The sequence below is a fragment of the Eptatretus burgeri genome, chromosome 15 (genome assembly GCF_056783735.1).
Source record: "Eptatretus burgeri isolate ZD-2024b chromosome 15, Ebu_testis_v1, whole genome shotgun sequence".
Lineage (NCBI taxonomy): Eukaryota > Metazoa > Chordata > Myxini > Myxiniformes > Myxinidae > Eptatretus > Eptatretus burgeri.
Genome location: NC_140975.1, coordinates 62,236,942 through 62,257,466, shown reverse-complemented (window position 1 = coordinate 62,257,466; position 20,525 = coordinate 62,236,942). Strand labels below are relative to the sequence as shown.

The following is a 20,525-nucleotide window of genomic DNA, read 5'->3' as shown; positions in this document are numbered from 1 at the left end:
TTCAAGACCCTGGACCATCTTCAATCATTGAAGCTGTTGATATGGTTAAACAAAGTATTGAAACTATAATTAAAAACACATTAAGTGAAATGAAAACTTTTAAGTTTTATATGGGAGTAAAATTGAATATGGTAAGAGAAGGTGATGAAACTACTCTCAAGTCCCGAATAAGCGTGTAGGGTGGAACATTTTCCAAATTTTAATAAGAGTAGAGTGTCGAATAAGTGTGTCGGGTGGAAAATCTAAAAAAGTCTAATAAGCGTGCAGGTCCGAATAAGAGGGCAGGGTGGAAAAACCAGAAATGTGACAAATATAGAACATGGATTTTATTGTTCAAATACATACATTACAATGCCAAGATGCATACTGTACTCTACGCTTTTTCTTTGGTAATCTGTATGCGCTTCTTCACACTCCTTTGGGCGTTTGCGTTGATTGCTTTGAATCTGCTGAACTGTGGAGTGAAGAGTTCGGATGTGGAAGACGAATGTTTGTCGATCACAGCTTCAATGTCATCAAGGAATGCACAGCCTGCTTTTGTTTCATCATCTGTAGCTTCGTGTGAGAGAGTAGAGGTAGACGGGAGTTCTTCTTGAATTGATACAATGTCTGTCTGACTTTCGTTCTAATCTGAATCTGGGGACTCCATCTCTTGCATCAATTCTTCTTGAGCCAACTCCTCTCCCTCACAATCCATCAATTCCACACCCTCATCTCGTGGTACCTCACTTTCTCCCTTCCTCTTCCTGGTGACTCCCTTCGGTGGGGTGATGGTTGATGTCAGATCTTTGATGTCCGATGGGAGAGTAGATGTCAGCAAATCCTTCCGAAACTTCAACATCTCTTCTCCAATAATCCTGAACAGTTTGTCAGAGACAATGTAATCGTCTGACCCATCGAATGCATTATTCAGGAAATTGACTTTCATCGCATGCACTGGATCCACCGTTAGCTCCTTCCAACTGGCGTGCAGCATCTCCAACATTTCATCCCTGCTGGGTTGAGGCATCTTGCTGGGGTTTTCTCTCAGCTGTCTTAACATCAGAGCTGATTCCTTATGCCTGTACAAGGACTTTAGCTGATGATGGACATGGGTATCATTGATTTGAACGTCGCCAGTGATTCCTCCGCCGATGACCACCAATATGTAACCTCGAGCCAGCAACGCCTTTCTAACTTTGTCTGTGACATGGACAGAATAATCATCGAGCACGTATATGGCGAAGTTCTTATCGGTGAACATGTTGAACCGGTTTGGCAGGTGCGATATGGTTTCTAGCATGTTGTCCAACCGATACGAACCCTTAGGTGCCCACTGCACGTGGATTCCAGCCGGGGCATTGATTTTCGTTCTCGTACCTTTTCCCTTGAAAACAACCTCTGGAAGGGGCAGTTTGTTGTTTTCGTCAGTCGAAACCTGAGTGAAGACGGTGATTCTCTCCCTTGACAGCATGTAGTTTTCCTTCACATATGTTGACTCATCTTTCAAGGACATTGTTTTTTGGGCAGCGCTTTCATTTCTGTGTAATGGCATCTGGTCCCCCTTCAGAATGGCTGGCTCTTTACCATGCTTGCAGGTAAAATACCACCGTACACGCCAGATGTTCTTTAAGAATTCTATGATCCTTGTGGTTCTTTCGTCGCGTGAGAGACTGAAACGTTTATCTGGCTTTTTAAGGCTTACACGGTATTCTCTCATCCAGTCAAGAATCCAATGGTTGGAAAAAGTTAGTAATTGTTGTGGCTTTTCAGGTTGCGCAATCAGCCACTTCTCGTACAGTTCCTGGCACTTTGCTTTGAAGACAGACCTTGGAAGCCTGCCTTTCAGACTTCCTCGGACATCGATGAACCACTCGAATGCAGCCTGACGGACCTCTGGGGCTATCTGCTTCCTACCAGCACCAGGGGCTCTAAACGACTTCTTGGAAAGTGCAACCTCGGTTTCGTTCTTTCCAAACTGATGATAGGCACGACCGGCTACTTGACAAGCCGCTCTAAATCGAGGATCTGATGATGGCATCTTTTTTAACGATATAAATTTTTCACGGACAGCTCTCGAGATGAACCCCTCCTTTGGGAGAGGCCGTACATATTTCTTCTTCTTTTTATCATACATCAACTTTCCTGCTGCGTACTCACAGTCGAAGTCCACTTTGAATTTATGACAAAGTTCTCCAAGCGATTTTCTCTCTTCGAGGGTGTACTGTCGCTTACGATCCCTGAATGCATCCTTTCCAGTGCTACTACGATCGGCAGATATCTCTTCACTCTTTCCACTGGTGTAAATATGACCTGAGGGTGGCAAGAACGATTTTTTAATAAGTATGTAGACCCGAATAGAGGCCGTGTAGGGGGGATTTTCACCTCAAAAAAAATAAGCGTGCATGCACGCTTATTCGGGACTTGAGAGTACTCCCTATACGAGGACAAACCCTCACTTTATCTCATCATTTCAAGATTTTGTAAGATGTGATGTTTACGATGAACTCCAGAGACAAGAACAAGATGTTGATACCACTGTAGTCGGTCGTGGATTTGCTATTACAAAAATAATCTTTTTAGATATACACATCTTAAAATCAGATCCTCTTCAAGCTTCTTCTTATATTGATTTACCAAAAGAGATAAAACTTAAGAAAGTGGTTGTTAAAATTCACAACAAAGATAATAAATGTTTTCTATGGTCTGTTCTTGCTCACTTGCATCCTCCACAATGGAAACCTGAAGAGGTTGAACATTATAAGAAATACGAGAATATATTGAATGTTAAAGATTTAAAGTTTCCAATGTCATTGAGAGATATTCCTAAATTTGAGAAAATGAATAATCGATCTGTTAATGCATATGGATTAACAGATACAAACAAAGTTCAGATATTAAAAATTTCAAACAACAATTAAAATGATGAAACACACATTGACCTTCTCTACTTCACCTCAAAGGAAAAATCACATTATGCTTTCATCAAAAATTTATCAAGATTAACCAAATCACAACTATACAAGAGAAAATGTAAAATGTATCCTTGTAAGAGATGTCTCAACTCCTTTCACACAAAAGAACGATTAAATCAACATTCAAAATATTGTGGGAATCATAAATCAACCGTAATCAATTTACCAAAAGCAGGTTCAAACGTACCATTCAAAGATTTTAACAAATCTATAAAACATCCGTTTGTGATATATGCTGATTTTGAAAGTATCATTGAAAAGATAGATATTGTTTCTCCAAATCCAAATAAATCATACACAAATAAATATCAAAAACATACTCCTTGTGGTTTCTGTTATTATATCAAATCATCTGTTGGTGATGAATACAAGTTAGAACTTTATAGAGGAGAAGATGCCTCAGAGGAGTTTGTAAGACGATTGGAAAAAGACTGCATCAGACTAAAAGAAATAATGGTTAAAACCTATAAACTAATGTCATTAACAAAGGGAGAGAAAAAGGAATTTAGAAAGAACAGTATCTATCATATTTGTAAGGAGAAAATTGAGGGAGAGGCCAAAGTTCGGGATCATTGTCATCTTACTGGAAAATATAGAGGTCCAGCTCATTTCCGTTGTAATCTTAATTACAAGCCCCCAAACTTTATTCCTGTCTTTCTTCACAACAACGCTCACTATGACATACATCTATTTATAAATGAACTTTCAAAGACATCTGGAGATATTTCTGCCATTCCTAACACAGATCAAAAATACATCTCATTCACAAAAACAATTCATACATCCCCCATAACCATATCAGATTTCTTGACACATACAAGTTTATGGCAAATCCATTATCTCACAGCATCAATAGTACTGCAGCATAGCAAACCAATTGTTCGACTTTTCATAAAAGCACCAAAATTGGTACATATGTTGACTAATGTATTCTGAACAATTCTGGATATGGAGCCACTCGAGATTTTGCCTTGGTCAGCTTTTGCGGACATTTTCCAAAATGGCTGCCAATCTACTTTAACAACATGGGATATCTGTCATTGTTATTCTCTTTGTAGGTTTCTCAGAGGTGATAAATACTCCATGTGATGTGCATTTACAAAGGAAAACAATACAAATGTCATTTGTGTTGATTTATTATATTTCCAACCATTGTATTGGGGAAAAATGGTCATTTTTATGGGAAAATCCATTTTCGCACACAGCATCAGTGACAGGTTCAGAAGTATTTTGTTGTGGTGGTGGTAGTGGTGGAAGTGGTGTTGTAATTGATAATATTGGTGTAGTAGTAGTAGTAAGTAGGATTGGTGTGGTAACAAGGTGTTTTGTGTCTTTGCAGAATATGAAGTGATAATCATCAGGAGCGGAGTCAACACGAGCGGGAGTGAGCATGTCAAAGAAGTTCCAGCTAGTGCATTCTTCCATGGACCGTGCATCTGTTGGCCCATCCAACACAAACTGGGAACTGTGTGCCATATGCCAGGAGGACACAGCAGAGTCCCTTGTTTGCCCAGAAAATACAAAACGCCCTCCCTGTCTTCCACGCCATGACCGGATGTGACACTGTATCAGCATTAGTGGGGCATGGGAAGAAATCTGCCTGGGCCACATGGAACTCGTTTCTAGAACTGACAGATTCTCTTGTGACCCTGACTACCACGCCAGTCAACATCCAGGATGACACAATGCACTGCATTGAAAGGTTTGTGGTGCTCCTCTATGACTGCACCAGTCCATATACGGACGTCAACGAGGCTAGAAAGAAACTCTTCGCGAAGAGGAACTCCGTCCAGCGCATCCCACCTACCTACGATGCTTTGGAACAGCATGTGAAGAGATCAGTCTTCCAGGGTGGCTATGTCTGGGGGCAGGTCTTGGTCCCTCAACCCGTGCTTCCATCACCAACAAGCTGGGGCTGGCGGCAAACAGAGGATGGGTCCTACGAACCACTCTGGATCACACTCCCTGAGGCTTCAAAAAGCTGCTTCGAGCTGGTATCGTGCAGCTGCAAAAAAAGGCTGTAGAAACCGCTGAAAATGCAAGAAGGCTAATCTGCAATGCACTGGACTGTGTGCTTATGAAGGAGAATGCCAGTAGACAGACGCAGTAGACACAGACTGAGATATCGGCCTAGCTTAGAATGTGCAAATGCAAAGTCGCATTGCTTGTAAAAGTGTTGACTTCTTGATCCAGAGCCAGTACACTTGAGCTCAGAAACTCATATTGTACTAGACTGATGTATGCGTGTACCATGTATCCTGGTAGAATGATAGTAGACAGTAAACCGTAGCCGCTTCAAAGTGAAGTGTGCAATAATTTGACTACATTTTCTGAGTTTGTCATTATCACAATTATCAGTTCCCTTTTCAAAATAGAGTAAAGTATGTAATCTATAATGCAATTTTTGTTGATTCCAAACCCATTGAATGTGATGAATATCATTTGACTCTTGTTCTCCAGGCAATAATGGGTACTTTTCAGCGAAAAGTTTCAGGAGAGCAGCAATTTACAAATCAAATAATGGCTTTTTTACTGAAAATACTGGCTGATAATATTTGAATACACCTTTTCATGGTCAAATTACTGAATTTTACACTTTCCTTATATCTACCACCAATACAATAAGAAAATAAGAGCATATAGCCAATTTCGCAAAAGTAGAATGGCGGCCATTTTGGAAAATGGTCGCCGAAGCTGACCAAGGCACAATCTCGGGTGGCTCCATATCTAGAATTGTCCGGAATACATTATTCTACATGTATACCAATTTTGAACAATTGATCTGAAATATCAGACTACGCTGCAGGACTACAAATATTAAAAACTTAGCGAATCTTAAATCACATTTCTCAAATCAAGAAGAGATTGATCTCTTATCACAAAAGGGAATATATCCGTATGACTACATGGATTAATTTGAGAAGTTTAAAGAAACACAACTTCCTTCAAGGGAAAGTTTCTATAGCAAGTTGAATAAAACTCATATTTCCGATAGAGATTATACACAAGCTAAAAAGGTTTGGGAGAAGTTTAATATAAAGAATCTTGGAGAATATCAAGATTTGTATCTTAAAACTGATGTATTGTTATGGCTGATGTGTTTGAAACTTTTAGAACATTCTGTCATAATAAAAATTATTCTGGATTAGACCCCGCTCACTATTACACAGCACTGGGTTTGGCTTGGAGTGCTATGTTAAAAATGACAAAACAGAATTTGGAATTAATCAGTGATATAGATATCCTTTTAATGATAGAGAAGGCTAAAAGAGGAGGAATATCTCAAGTATGTTCCAAGAGATATGCTAAAGCAAATAACAAATATCTTCCTGATTATAATAAGAATGAGGACAACTCTTACCTGATGTATTATGATGTGAACAATTTGTATGGGTGGGCTTTGTCTCAATCTTTACCTCATGTAAAAATTAAATGGGTTGAAGAAAAACATTATGAAAAAGTTTTACAAGACATTGTTGTCTCCTCTCAAAAATAATTGGATGAAGCTGGATATCCAAAAAGAATTGGATATTATTTTGAGGTTGATTTAAAATATCCAGAACTTCATCACAAACATAAAGACCTACCTTCTGCCCCTGATAAAGAAAGTCCAAGAAAAGAATGGTTAAGTGATTACCAACAGTCATTTAATATAAATTTAAGGTAAATCTACAGAAAAACTACTTATATTAAATGATACAGAAAGTTTTCTGCTGTATTTGGAAAGACTATGGAAAATGCTTGGAATCGACAAAACATAAGACTTGCTACATATTACAAACAGGCTTCAAAGTTAATTAATAGACCAAGTTTTGAGCGAGCGGAGGTGTTTTCAGAGAACATTTGTGCTATTCATTTGAAAAAAAGAGAGTATTGAAATGGATAAACCTATTTATATAGGAACATCAATTCTTGACTTGTCAAAGTCGTTAATATATGACAATTACTATAATAATTTAAAATCAAAGTATAAGGATAATGTGTCATTGTTATATATGGATACAGATAGTTTTATATATTGGAAATTAAGAAAAATGATGTATATGATTGATAATATTGATATATATATATATATATATATATATATATATATATATATATATATATATATATATATATATATATATCTTCTTCTTCTTCTTCTTTCGGCTGCTCCCGTTAGGGGTCGCCACAGCGGATCATGCGTATGATCCGCATATTGATTTGGCACATGTTTTACGCTGGATGCCCTTCCTGACGCAACCCTGGTCGCCTCTTACGACACAGGGATAATATATATATATATATATATATATATATATATATATATATATATATATATATATATATATATATATATATATATATATATATATATTACAAGTAATTATAAGTCAGGTGATGTGTCGTTTTCATCAAAGAATAAAAAGGTCATTGGTAAGTTTAAAGATGAATTGGGTGGGAAAGTCATGAGTGAATTTATCGGATTGAGATCAAAGTCTTATGCTTTTACGTATATTGATAATAATAACATTGAAAGGTGTGATAAGAAGCTAAAGGGAATAAAGAAAAATATAACAAAGGAAACAATAAACTTTAAACATTATTACAACTGTTTAACCTTAAAGAAGGAAGAGTACAGAAAAATGAATACAATAAGAAGTTATAAACATCAATTATATACAGAAGAGATAAATAAGAAAGCATTAGGAGCTTTTGATGATAAAATATATATTTTGGTGAATGGAATCAATCGTCTCCCTGATGGTTATAAGTATAAGTGTTAAGATATTGGGTTGGGAATTTTAATGGACTACTGCTGTCTTTTTACTGATTTATAAATGATAGAACCAAGCAATAAGCAAACCAAAGAGTGGAGATGTAATCAGCCTTAGTATTTAAATGGGAAACATAAAGAATGTGAGACATTAAATAAGTCTTATTGAAGAAATAACCAGGGTAAAAGTAGATAAAACAAATAAGTGGATAAATTTAATTATAAATAAGTTGGAGGATGTAAAGAAAAAAAAAATATCCTTGAATGGACTGAAAACTTTGATGGTTATCAATTGAACAATGGAAAAACAATTTTCTACAATCTCAAAATGATATGTGGCTCAAGAGGTGGTCAAATAAGAGCATTAAGAGAAGTTTATCATTTCATTCTGCTCAACAAAGACACTTAAACCATGAACCAAGTTCCAAGTTATTCTTTGTGAATATACTTGATGGAAATGAATGTTGTAAGAAAATTAAGTTATTCCCTAAAGTAGAACATGGGCAAATATTTGTTGGTTCGCTCTTTGAGTGGAATAAAAATATAAAAGGACTGTGATTATGTTGGGGGGGGGGGGGAAGAAGTGCTTTCTCTTTCAATCTTTCAGTCTCAATTTTACATTTGCTTGTATGGGAGGGAAGGGGATAGGTGGGGAGAAAATGAGTCTCCTATTTTGGACATTTGGTGCTTGAGTCAGAAAGTTTTCCTCTTTTCCCCCATTCATTTGAATAGGCGTCCCAGAAACCCCATTTATCATCTACTAATATACATATACATACACATATACGTAAATGCGTGTGTATATAAAATGTGCAGAAAACAGAATTTATGAGGAATTTGAGCCGCCTTACAATCGGTGGATAAAAATAGGTTCCGCGGCTCATGGCATTGCCAAATTGAAAAAATGCGCAAAATTATCAGCACAAGTAAATGATACATTTTACTGCTACAAATGGAAGAGCTGTCACACAAAGCATACAATCATGCAGGGATAACAGACAAGACAGGACTTGACACTCAACAAGAGACAAACACGACCATTTACCTTGGGGAAGGGGAGGGGGGGTAGGGGAATAACTTCCCATAACATTGTGAGTGCCAGCAACACCATCTAATGGTGTTGCTTTTCTCTCTGCAGTCAGTGGGGCATTTTAGGGAGAAATCGCCAGTCCCATGCAATGCCAACCGTGTGTTTCCTCGTGCACCACTCTCTTAATGCCAAGAAACCCATGCATCATTTTTACAGTGTTCGAGATAATTCAGCCAGGGTCAGAATTGAAAAGTCAACCTCCTATAATCAGTGTGGACACTCTAATCACAGCGCCACCAAGTCAGGTCATCTGGTCACAATGCCGCTGAGAAAATCACCCTTACATCTGAGTCAGTACAACACAAGATATTTGCCCAACTTGGGGAGTAATTACTTGCTGGAAAGAAGAGAAGCATCCTCACAGACCACAACATTTAACTCTGTAATGCAAACAAAGTGAAATGTTATATTAGTAGAAAAAAATAAGCGATAAAAAATATATTTTCCACCACAATTAAAGCAGATGCAATAATTCAGCACCAACGCATGCCTCCGCCATTCATGGGATTACCTTGCTTTGTAGTCGATTATATATCCTTTTATTTCCACAAACTGAGATTTTCAAAATTTGTTTCCGATTCTGGATTTTCATCACTTTCCTTCCTAAATTTCATAATGAGAGCCTCACAGGGATGCATCTCTGTATCAAAAAGCATTAAGGCTTGTTTGTTATCCGGCAAGCTCTCAACACCATTTGAATCGCCAGCACCATGACCAAATTACAAATTCCTGCCTGAAGCAGCAATTGGTATTGTATCAGCAGCAGAGTTGTGGCATCAGCCAATGATGCTACCCCACAGCCTTGTGCTGCATACGAACAAGAAGAATCAGAAAAAAAGCAGAAGCAGAAGAAGAAGAAGAAAAAGAAGAAGAAGAAGAAGAAGAAGTAGAAGAAGAGGGAACAGTGCTCACCAGTTGGAATATGCGTAGCAGCACTGAGTTCCTCATTTGCAGCAATGCATGGCTCTTCCTTTACATTTTGAGTGCTGAAGTTCTCTTGGGAGGATGGAGAAATGTTATCATGGATATTTCCATCCTCTATTGCATGTGGTTCACCTGCAAGCAATTCAGTGATTGGCTTATGTGCAGAACACTACACAAGCCAAAAAAACTGGATGTCAAACATCAACCAATTTTAAGCATTTTGCTCCATTATTGTTAAAAACAGATATCCTACATAATCAAAAAAAATGAGAGTGCTACTCCCATACTGAAAAGGGCAAATATGTAAAGTTTACATTTATTTTTCATTTAACCTGCTGTCCAATATCTCACACATGTTGGTGTATCGGAAGGTGTTATTGGTGTTATCTCACGAGGTGATGGAGTAAACAACTATTTTCCTTTTACCAATGTTACCATTGAACACATCACTTCATTGACAATATTTAAACACCATAACGTGTCTATTTTACAGTACATACAGTGATACAGTTTATAGAGAGTCAATATTTGCAAAAAAATTATTAGTTCCGAAGCATTGTTTACTGCTATAACTACCCAGCGTTCAATTTAGTAACATGCACACTTATTCACCAAAAAAGAACATTATCAATTGTTTTATGTTCCCAGGGAGGAGATGGCAGGTCATTGTTTTTATTTTCTTCAAGTTGCAAAATGCATTAAGTTGGTTCTTATTTATGCTTTGTGATGGTGAACAATAGTTACAATCAGGAAAAAACAAAGTTTTATTTCAGTGGTGGGTCCAGGGGTGGGGTTGGGAGTGGTGCCCCCTGGTGATTACATTTTTACGTATGGCCTACGTTTATTGTAATAATGCTGTTGATCAAGTCATGAATAATACACTACCGTAAAGGCCTAGTCTAGCGCTGGATGTAACTCAGGAATGACGTCCCAGACGTAACGTGGTCTTACTACCCCACCATCTTACGAAATCCGTCATCCCGATGCCTACTATCTGGCATTCAGCCCGTCACCTACAAACGTCAGATAAAATCAGATATATGGGTTATGGTGCTCAACTGCCGTCACCGAAGCGACAGGATGGGTTAAGTGTTAAATGTCGGGATGACCTGCACATCTGTAGAGGTCTGAGATGTAACATTTGTAACATGACGGCATTTGCAAATGTAACATGGATGGATGTAACAAACGGCATTTGCAAATCCCGTTTGGCAGGCACGGGGGCCTAGGGGTAGCTGCTACAGGAACCAAATAGGGATCCACTCGGTTGGTGAGTATCAGGTATGGCTGGGTATGGTCAAATATGACCAATGAGGGAACTGTTATGATGATGATATGCTAGGTGGTCATATTTGAGCCATAATTGAATAATCAATAGTCAATAGTTGTATATTAATCAGCTGTCAGGATTCAAACCTTGCTTTAAAATGTTGCTTTAAATGTATCATGCTGTTTTCACTATGTCTTTGATAACCCTTTATGGCTCTGCAGCTGCACAACAGCATGTCCTTGGGAAAACTGTGTATGCTGATATCCCACACATTCCTGTTCTTAGTCATCACCAGAGTTTCGCCTTTGCTATCAGCAGGTGCCAGTGTAGGGGTGCAGGAGGCTTAGAAAGTTATTAGTTTGCAAGATGAACTGTTGGGTTGCAAATCTGAGGATTGACTGATTCAACTTCCCTGAGGGCCCCTAGGGAGGGGGGAAAGAAGCCCACTGCCGCATTTATTTCTTTATTTCTTTATTCCTTAGCACACACTTATAGTCCACACCCAGTTCTGCTTTTGTGTGATTATATAAACAACTGTTTTGAAGTAAGAATCTCAATGTGTTCCGGGGGCACCTGACTGAAGGGCCTTTGGGCTGCATTCCGCATGCGTAGTGCCATCTTCTGAAATAAATCGTATCATTCGAGAACCCTCATTCGACTCTATCATTACTCGGCCAGGTGAAGAGTCATAACATATTATATATACATGTATTACATATACATGTATTATATGTGCATGTATTTTATGTACATGTATTATATCGACCCCTCCCATGCTCTTCTTGCCAAACAAGCTGCATAAAGCAACCAAGAAAGGAGACCAAGGTAAGCCCTTTGCTGTTTCAAACCCTTCTCAGAATTCTTCCACAGCTGTAAAGATGTTCACAAATAGTACATACATGAGAATCCCAATGCTAGACATACCCTCAGTTGCTGGACCAGTTTCATCGCTTACTGGTGAAACATCAGCGACAAGCATGTACCACGTGTGTCATTCCGTGCCAACTCACCTGAGGGTCCCCAGGTCACCTCCTCAGATTTTGCTGGAAAAATTCTTAAATGTAGATATATATGGCTCTACCCACCATGCAAAAGATTAGCTTTCAATTCCTCATAGTTTAAAAAATATCTATCTCTAGAGACCTCTGAAATTTGGCCCTAAAAATGCCAAATGTGAAAAACGCATTTTTTTCCAACTTCAGTGGCTTATAATTTTATAATGGACTCCTCAAGAAAGCAAATATTGCAAATATTTACTAATTGGCAACCAAATTTTTCAATTATGGCATAATATAGCTTCTGGGATGCATATTTCTCACTATATAGGAAGCTAAAAATGGCTTTTGGGCCAAAACGAGCTAAAATAAGGTGAAACTATCGGAGCCCTCCTGAAAATATGGAACAATTTAGAATGTCTTCCTCATAACACAGTGATTATAGGGTCATGATCTATCCATAGATACATTTTTGCTGGGATAATACAGTTAGGTGATGAATTATAAAAGTTTTAACACAAGCCCTTGCCTCCGAGGGCTCTAAAATAGACCAATTTTGTCCCCTGGTTTGACCATGTGGCTTGGGGTTTAGGATCTTAATTTTTTTTCTAAAGATTGCCTCATATAAGATGTGTCTACTGACCGAATAATTTTATCTAACGCTCATGGCTTCATCGTAAAATAAATTTTTATTTACATGCACATTTTTTATAATTATTCACTTTTTTCATATTCAGAAGTTTATAAATCTTAAATGGAACTATCCAGGAAAGAGTTACTGCAGAATTTTATAAATTGGTATACAAAATTTCAGAGTGTGGCATCAGAATGTCTCAAGAAAGCACATACTCCTAGTTTTAGGAAGCCAAATATGGCAATTTGGCCCACTTGGTACAAAACAAGGTGAACTTGCAGGGGTGCGCATGAGGCTAAATTATGCTTCTTATTAGTAATAAGGATGTTATTTATTCATAAATACATGCTAATGATTACTTTCGTAAGTGATTGCAAATTATAAATTAAAACAAATTTGATTAGTTGAGTAGCAGCTTTTTTATTTACAGATATACAGAGACAATGAATACTAGTAATTTTTATACCTTAGAAAACTCTTTAATGACCTTTCATGACATTCATTATCATGATTATCTAGCACTCAGAGGCACAGAATTTTACATCTTAGAAAACAGGTCTTGAACATGCTTAAAGTCATGCTGTGACAGTTGGTACTGACGTCCACCAGATTTTATGTCAGGGGCCTCAACCACACAAAGAATGTCGAGTAATGGCACCCAGCATTGACCTTACTGTTTTTCTGGAGGCCATGAGAATGTGTTACCCCTTCCTTGTTCATGAAGTTCACAAACATCATTTTCATCATCATTTCTTGTGACAATGTTCCCAATGTACCATTTTCTGTCATAAACACAAGCAATATATTTCCCAGCCTGGTATACATCCAGTTCAGTTAGGGTTGGGACTAATAACTGGGACAGATGAGCTTGTGTGGTTTCCAGTCCTGTGCATACTGTATTCCAGTCCTGTGCATACTGTATCATACTGTTGATGATACAGCATCAGAAGAAACCCTTCTCATCTCCAAATGTGTTGAGGAGATTGGTAGGAAACCATGATGTGACCGTGTACCAGCAATGATTGTTGCTGCTCTGAAGCGCTTCTCAAGGTCATATTCCATTGCATTTTGTTGGATTTCTTGTGATGTCACAAAGAAGAATTTGTCACAAAGAATCACAAAGAAGAAGAAAAAAAAAATAACCTCAGTTAATGCCCCCTGCATATTCACCATTTTTGGTCAAAGTGGCATTTTCAACTTCCTACAGATAGAAACATATGCATTTATCAGGTATTCTGATAAGAGATCCTTAAATTTCATATGCCAGTTTATAAATATCTGCAGTATCACTTTGCTAGAGTGTTCAGTTTCAGATTTATAAGCTCATGAATATGAAAAAAGTGAATAATTACAAAAAAACGTGCATGTAAATAAAAATTTATTTTAATATGAAGCCATGGGCGTGAGATAAAACAATTCGGTCAGTAGACACATCTTATATGAGGCAATCTTTAGAAAAAAAATTAAGATCCTAAACTCCTAGCCACATGGTCAAATTAAGGGACAAAATTGGTCCATTTTAGAGCCCTCGGAGGCAAGGGCTTATGGTAAAACTTTTATAATTCATCACCTAACTGTATTATCCCAACAAAAATTTATTTATGGAAAGATAATGACCCTATAATCACTGTGTTATGAGGAAAAAATTCTAAGTTGTTCCATATTTTCAGGAGGGCTCCTATAGTTTCACCTTATTTTAGTTCGTTTTGGCCCAAAAGCCATTTTTAGCTTCCTATAGAGTGAGAAATATGTATCCCAGAGGCTATCCGATGCCATAATTGAAAAACTTGGATGCCAATTAGTAAATATTTGCAATATTAACTTTCTAGAGGAGTCCATTATAAAATTATAAGCCCCTGAAGTTAAAAAAAATGTGTTTTTCACATTTGGCATTTTTAGGGCCAGATTTCAAAGGTCTCTAGAGATGCATATTTTTTAAACTATGAGGAATTGAAAGCTAATCTTTTGCATGGTGGGTAGAGCCATATAGATCTACATTTCAGAATTTTTCCAGGAAAATCTGAGGAGGTGACCTGGGGAGGTTTTTGAAATTTAGGTGAGTTGGCACGGAATGACCCACGGGCAAATGTCAAAAGTAGACAATACATAGATGATAAAGAAAGACCCACCCACATCTCTCACCTGTTAATGGAGGGAATAACCAATCAGCTCTCACCTAATCAATGAAACCCAGCTGGCTGGAATTATGAAAATAAATCTGCTCATCCCATGCTCTTTCAGCCGCAGAAGCTGCATAAAGCAACCAAGAAAGGCTACCAAGGTAAACCCTTTGCTGTTTCAAACATTCCTGGAGTTCCTCCCACAGCTATAAATTCTCATGTGTGTACCATTTGAGAATGTCCGGCCACGGGTATACCCTGTACCCATGGCCGTAACAATATATATATATATATATATATATATATATATATATATATATATATATATATATATACATATACATATATCTATATATACATATATCTAACCTAAAGGTACACAGAACACGATACAGGAGAAAGCACATTAACTGGCATTTCTCGAAGCAGAACTCATTTCAAATACCTCCCATGTGACCTACATCTGTGGTTTAATCGATTGCAGCACACATGGCAGCCATATACACAAAACCAAAGTCTATCATTATCACCAAATGTAATAAAGATTATGATCACTGAGGATGAAATCTTACCTTGGGAAGAAGACTCACTGGTTTCAAACTTCAAATCCCCATCTAAAACTGCAATAAGAAAAGTGATTTTACAAAATTTAAAAGAAACATGACTTCGCAAAACAAGCAACATAAGGTGAGGGAGTCTGGTATCTGATATGTGTTTAAAGTACATACATAGTGAGAAAGCGAAACTTATTGTCATTGACTGTTTATGTCTTACAGTTGTTTACAATTCAATTTGTTTGCAGTCTAATACCAGTTTGGCATCAGGAATGCACATCAAATCACTTAAAAGATAAGTTGCATAAAGTGGAAGGCACAACAATCTGCTCAAAAAATGCAAGCAGGCCAAACGGCCTCTACCATGATGTACAGTGAGGCTCCAGGATAATGGAGAGGGTGTGGTGGGAAAGGGGGAGATTTACACAAAGAATTGCTTACGAGATCAAATGTGCAGCTCCAACCACCAAAGATAAAGATGAGCAATAGTCAGTGATGAATATAACTTCCCTTACCACTACAAGCCAACTTAAAGGAAGTGGTACTTTAAAAACATGTTTGGCATGAAAAGCTCTTGCTTGTTTGTGCACTTACCAACTTCAGTCTGGCCAGACTCCTGAATAATGTCATCGACAATGACACAATGGTTGATCTCCTCTTGGGTTTCAATCGATACCTCACAGATGGATTCTACGATGCTCGGGTGTAGGTGTAGTGTTTCTTCTAATTTCTCATCTATTTCTCCAGAAAACAAAGCACCAGTAGAGGTCTGGCTGCAGCTGAGTATTTGCGGGATGACAACTGGAAGGACTGTGGGGAAAAGCACAACAAAGAGCACAATTAGTGTGACACGTAAAAAAAAAAACATTTCTTACTCAAAAATAAAATAATTAACTGACTGGAACACACTTGTCAATGTAAAGACCAACAAAACAACTTGTAATGTAGTCTCTTGATAAAACTTAAACCGTTTAACCAAACCTCATTTACATAAGCCTCAAAACAGTTATGAATATCTTACGTTATCCCTTCCACACCACTCCCACCCCCCCCCACCTCCCTGAAACATAATCAAGGCTCCTGGATGAGAGACGTAACAGAGAATAAAAAAAATGGGACTGTAATGAGTGAGATTGGGACAATTGGGAAATATTTGGACTGAAACAAAGCAAAAGGTGTGTGTGTGTGTGTGTGTGTGTGTGTGTGTGTGTGTGTGTGTGTGTGTGTGTGTGTGTGTGTGTGTGTGTGTGTGTGTGTGTGTGTGTGTGTGTGAGAGAGTGAGAGAGTGAGAGAGTGAGAGAGTGAGAGAGTGAGAGAGTGAGAGAGTGAGAGAGTGAGAGAGTGAGAGAGTGAGAGAGTGAGAGAGTGAGAGAGTGAGAGAGTGAGAGAGTGAGAGAGTGAGAGAGTGAGAGAGTGAGAGAGTGAGAGAGTGAGAGAGTGAGAGAGTGAGAGAGTGAGAGAGTGAGAGAGTGAGAGAGTGAGAGAGTGAGAGAGCGAGAGAGCGAGAGAGCGAGAGAGCGAGAGAGAGACATCAACACTTTTGTGTCAGGTAGTAGCATTGTTGTCTTGGAACAGCAGTATTGAATCATCATTCTAAAACATATATATTGTAAGAAACTTGTCTTCTTGGAAAATGAATCTTGGACGTCTCCTCTGTGATCAGACACATTAGCCATCTATTTTCTGGAATGATAATTGCCAGGAGACAACTTCACTTAGGTGTACTATATGTCGGACACTGGGCGCAAAAGGGTTAATCAGTAATGTAAGGGTTTGGTTAGTTTGGATTAATGTGGGTAGAAAGGATTGTGGGAAAGAATGGAGAATGACATGAGGTGGTTGTACATGTACAATGTTTGTTTGAAACCTTGGAGGGAGGAGAGAGATTTAACAGTCTCTGGAAGGCCATTCAAAGTATTGTGTCCTTCAACGTTTTGAAAGGATGGGCCTTGGAGGATGGATCATGAGATGCAGTCGGATCAGGACAGGTCATAATTGAAGATACTTCCCAAGAGTTTTCATGAATGGACTTTTGCCTAAGGACTGGTCACAGAACGACATTATAAGGATAATCAGCCTGCCTTTCCAAGAATGAATAATCGAGATGCTTACACCAAATCACAACTTTCTCCTTTCACATTCTGCTGATTCTCAGGAGCAGTGACTCCAATTCCAATGACAAAACCATGAACAAAAAACAAAGAGGATAGGTTATGCTTAACACTTGGGTGTAATTACACACAACAGCTTTCCTTTGTGTTATCATCACAATTGGAAATGTGAGCTGCAGAAGCAGGATGGAGGATGCAAGATTAAAAAAAATCATTTTATTATTTTATTAATTTTTCCAGTTCTACATCAAGCAAATGATTTTCATTCATTCATTTCGTATGCATCCTGTGGCTTCTGGTTGCATCATTGCTCAGACTGTGGCTGTGCTGTTGATGCAGTGTCCCCAGTAGGTTATGGCAGGAATTTGTCATTTGTTCAGGGTGCCGACAATAGCTCGCCTATTCTTCACGAAAGACACCATGGGATGTTTAGCGTTTACCAACGAATGATGGCAGATGGGATGCCAAGTTTAACGTCCATCCAAGGAATGGCAAACACGTTGATGAACCAGCCTGCCTGTGAAACACCGGGATGATAGTTTATAGCTGGTTAGGTATTCAAACCCAACTACCCCAGTTACCCAAGTGGTAACGGCAAGTGAAAATGAAGTAACTTCAAAATGAAATTGTATGTGATATTGTAATTGTTAAATGATAGTTTTTATGCTTTATGACAACCCATGGAAAAAGGTATTTATACTCAAGGATAAAAAAACCAGAAGTCAGCACCAGGATAACAATTACCGAAGGAGTAAATAATCGTGAAAGTTGGTTGTGCCCTTTTAATCCTCGAGTAGGAGCTCTCTCAAAGTCAACAAGCGCGCGCACACACACACACACACACACACACACACACACACACACACACACACACACACACACACACACACACACACACACACACACACACACACACACACACACACACACGGACTCGTCCAAGGGTACCGATCGGCACTCTGACCGTGAATACGCTGCCCTGACGAATGCGGGAAGAATGGGGAAAAAATTGGCACGCGGCTTGCGTTGGGTGCTGTCACCACAGACATGTCACCAATAGTTGATGATTGAGATATCACAAACAGATATCATCAACCAGGGTGATTGAGCAAGGAGATAAGGAATATATGATGTATTTATATATGAAATTGCAAAGGATGAATATATGAGTAAACAGGGGCTGGTTGAGGAAATAACTCAACAAGCCAACAAGGATATGGCAAGAATCTAAACTAATAATTGTGTGTGTGTGTGTGTGTGTGTGTGTGTGTGTGTGTGTGTGTGTGTGTGTGTGTGTGTGTGTGTGTGTGTGTGTGTGTGTGTGTGTGTGTGTGTGTGTGTGTGTGTGTGTGTCCTCAATAACTCCAAAACAATTAAACCTCGTAGTCTGAAACTTTGATGCATACTAAAGGAACTCCAAGGGAGTGTAGGAGTGAAATTTGTGTGTTTGGGTTAATTAAAACACCCATTTTGAAGATAGTTAACGACCTTATTTAATTATATCCTTTGTCAAGGTGTCAGTCATCCTTGGTCAGCCGTTTGTGCTTGCAGGGGTCTAAATTCACCATTTTATTTGGCCAATTCAAGCATGCCTTGATTTGGAAACATGATGTACTCTCACGGACTAATTAAAGTATATCATCAAAATATTATATCTGAGTTGAGAATCGGATCTCGTGGATCAGTAGTGTCACTAATAAGTGACACTAATAAGTGTCAAAATCTGGGGTGAAATCTGAAAAGTTCAACAAATTAGAGGTTTATATAATTTAGTGTTTTTATTGAAGCAAAGCATTCAACTTAACTTTTTCTTCTGTTTGGACAATTTAATTAAGTAAAGAAAAGATTATGGAATGTGCAGAAAGTGGAATTTCAATGTGCGCAATGCAGTTCTCTAACCTGCTTTTGCATGTCATGACGATACAGTCCACAAGGGTCCTTTTTTCGGCAACTACGTACGCAGTTTGCTTTTTCACTGTTTTGTGTGATCTGCTTTAATGACAAAATATTAATATACCAATAGTTGCTGTAATATATAAATAGTCAGCAGTTCCTGAAAATAAAGAGGTACGTAGACAGCACACACGGATGTGGTACAAATTATTCTGTGGGGTCTGCGCGTGCCTACATGTTTGGTTACGTGTGTGCAGTGCGTGGGATTTGCAGGCACACGGTTCGAACTCGCTCCCAGGCCCATGGTGCATGCTGCTGTGGAGGAGGTTATGCAGCATTTTTCACAAATGATGTGCTTCTGCCCATGGGGAGCAAACATGCTACAGTGCCGAGCCACATGGGGAGTGGACGTGCTGTGACATCGAAGCTACACGGGACGTGCGACTGTACACTGTGCAGTGTGGGTCTGGGGAAATCCGTGCATGTGTGCGAGTGAAAGGATGAGCATATCGCCGTCACCGGTGCATGGACCGCGAGGGGGTTGGAGGAATGCGTATGGGGACCAGGGTGGCGGGGGGGAAGCAGGCATGCAGGCAGGCCTTTGCCAAGTAGATAGCACGGGTATTAATTTTGAAATGCTCCCTGGTTACCTCAACCACCGATGGTGAAGGAGGTTATGTTTTCACCCCTGTCTGTCTGTTTATGTGCAGGATATCTCAAAAAGTTGTGGATGAAATTTTGTGGGCAGGTTGGGTGTGTGACAAGGACGAACTGATTTGTTTTTGGTGAAGATCCGGGTCTGGATCCAGATCAGATAATTTTTTAAGTGCTTCATCACCACTGATAGGGTGAAACCGATATTATAGCACAATATTTCAAAAAGTTGTGGATGGATTCGGCCGAAACTTGGCAGACAGGTTGGGTGCGTGGCCACGACAAATTGTTTTGATTTTGGTAAAAATCCGCATCCAGATCCAGATACGAGAATTTTTAAAGCGATTCATCACTCCCTCCCACATCACGCTATCCTCCTCCCAAACCCCCTCCACCACCATAAAACTCTCCGGAGGTCGAGGAGAGGAAGGGGTGTCAAAGAATGTGCGAATTGGCCAAATGAAAGCTTTTCCTTTTTTTAGCTGACGGAACTGCTGCTCGGATCAATTCCATAATTCATCTCAGATTAAGAGATTCTGTAGCTTATACTTGTGTGGAAATTAAATAAAG

The 20,525-nt window shown here is 38.8% G+C and overlaps 1 protein-coding gene across 1 annotated transcript in view; it reads right to left on the bottom strand.

The window, feature by feature from the left end:
• Nucleotides 1–20,525, bottom strand: part of LOC147012319 (uncharacterized) — a 118,209-nt gene that overhangs the window by 13,748 nt on the left and 83,936 nt on the right. The window contains exons 16-18 of the mRNA XM_085856378.1: nucleotides 15,892–16,107; nucleotides 15,316–15,363; nucleotides 9,713–9,856 (exon numbers count right to left, since the gene is read on the bottom strand). Coding sequence (XP_085712504.1) covers nucleotides 9,713–9,856; nucleotides 15,316–15,363; nucleotides 15,892–16,107 — 408 coding nt within the window. The remainder of the gene's footprint in view (nucleotides 1–9,712; nucleotides 9,857–15,315; nucleotides 15,364–15,891; nucleotides 16,108–20,525) is intronic.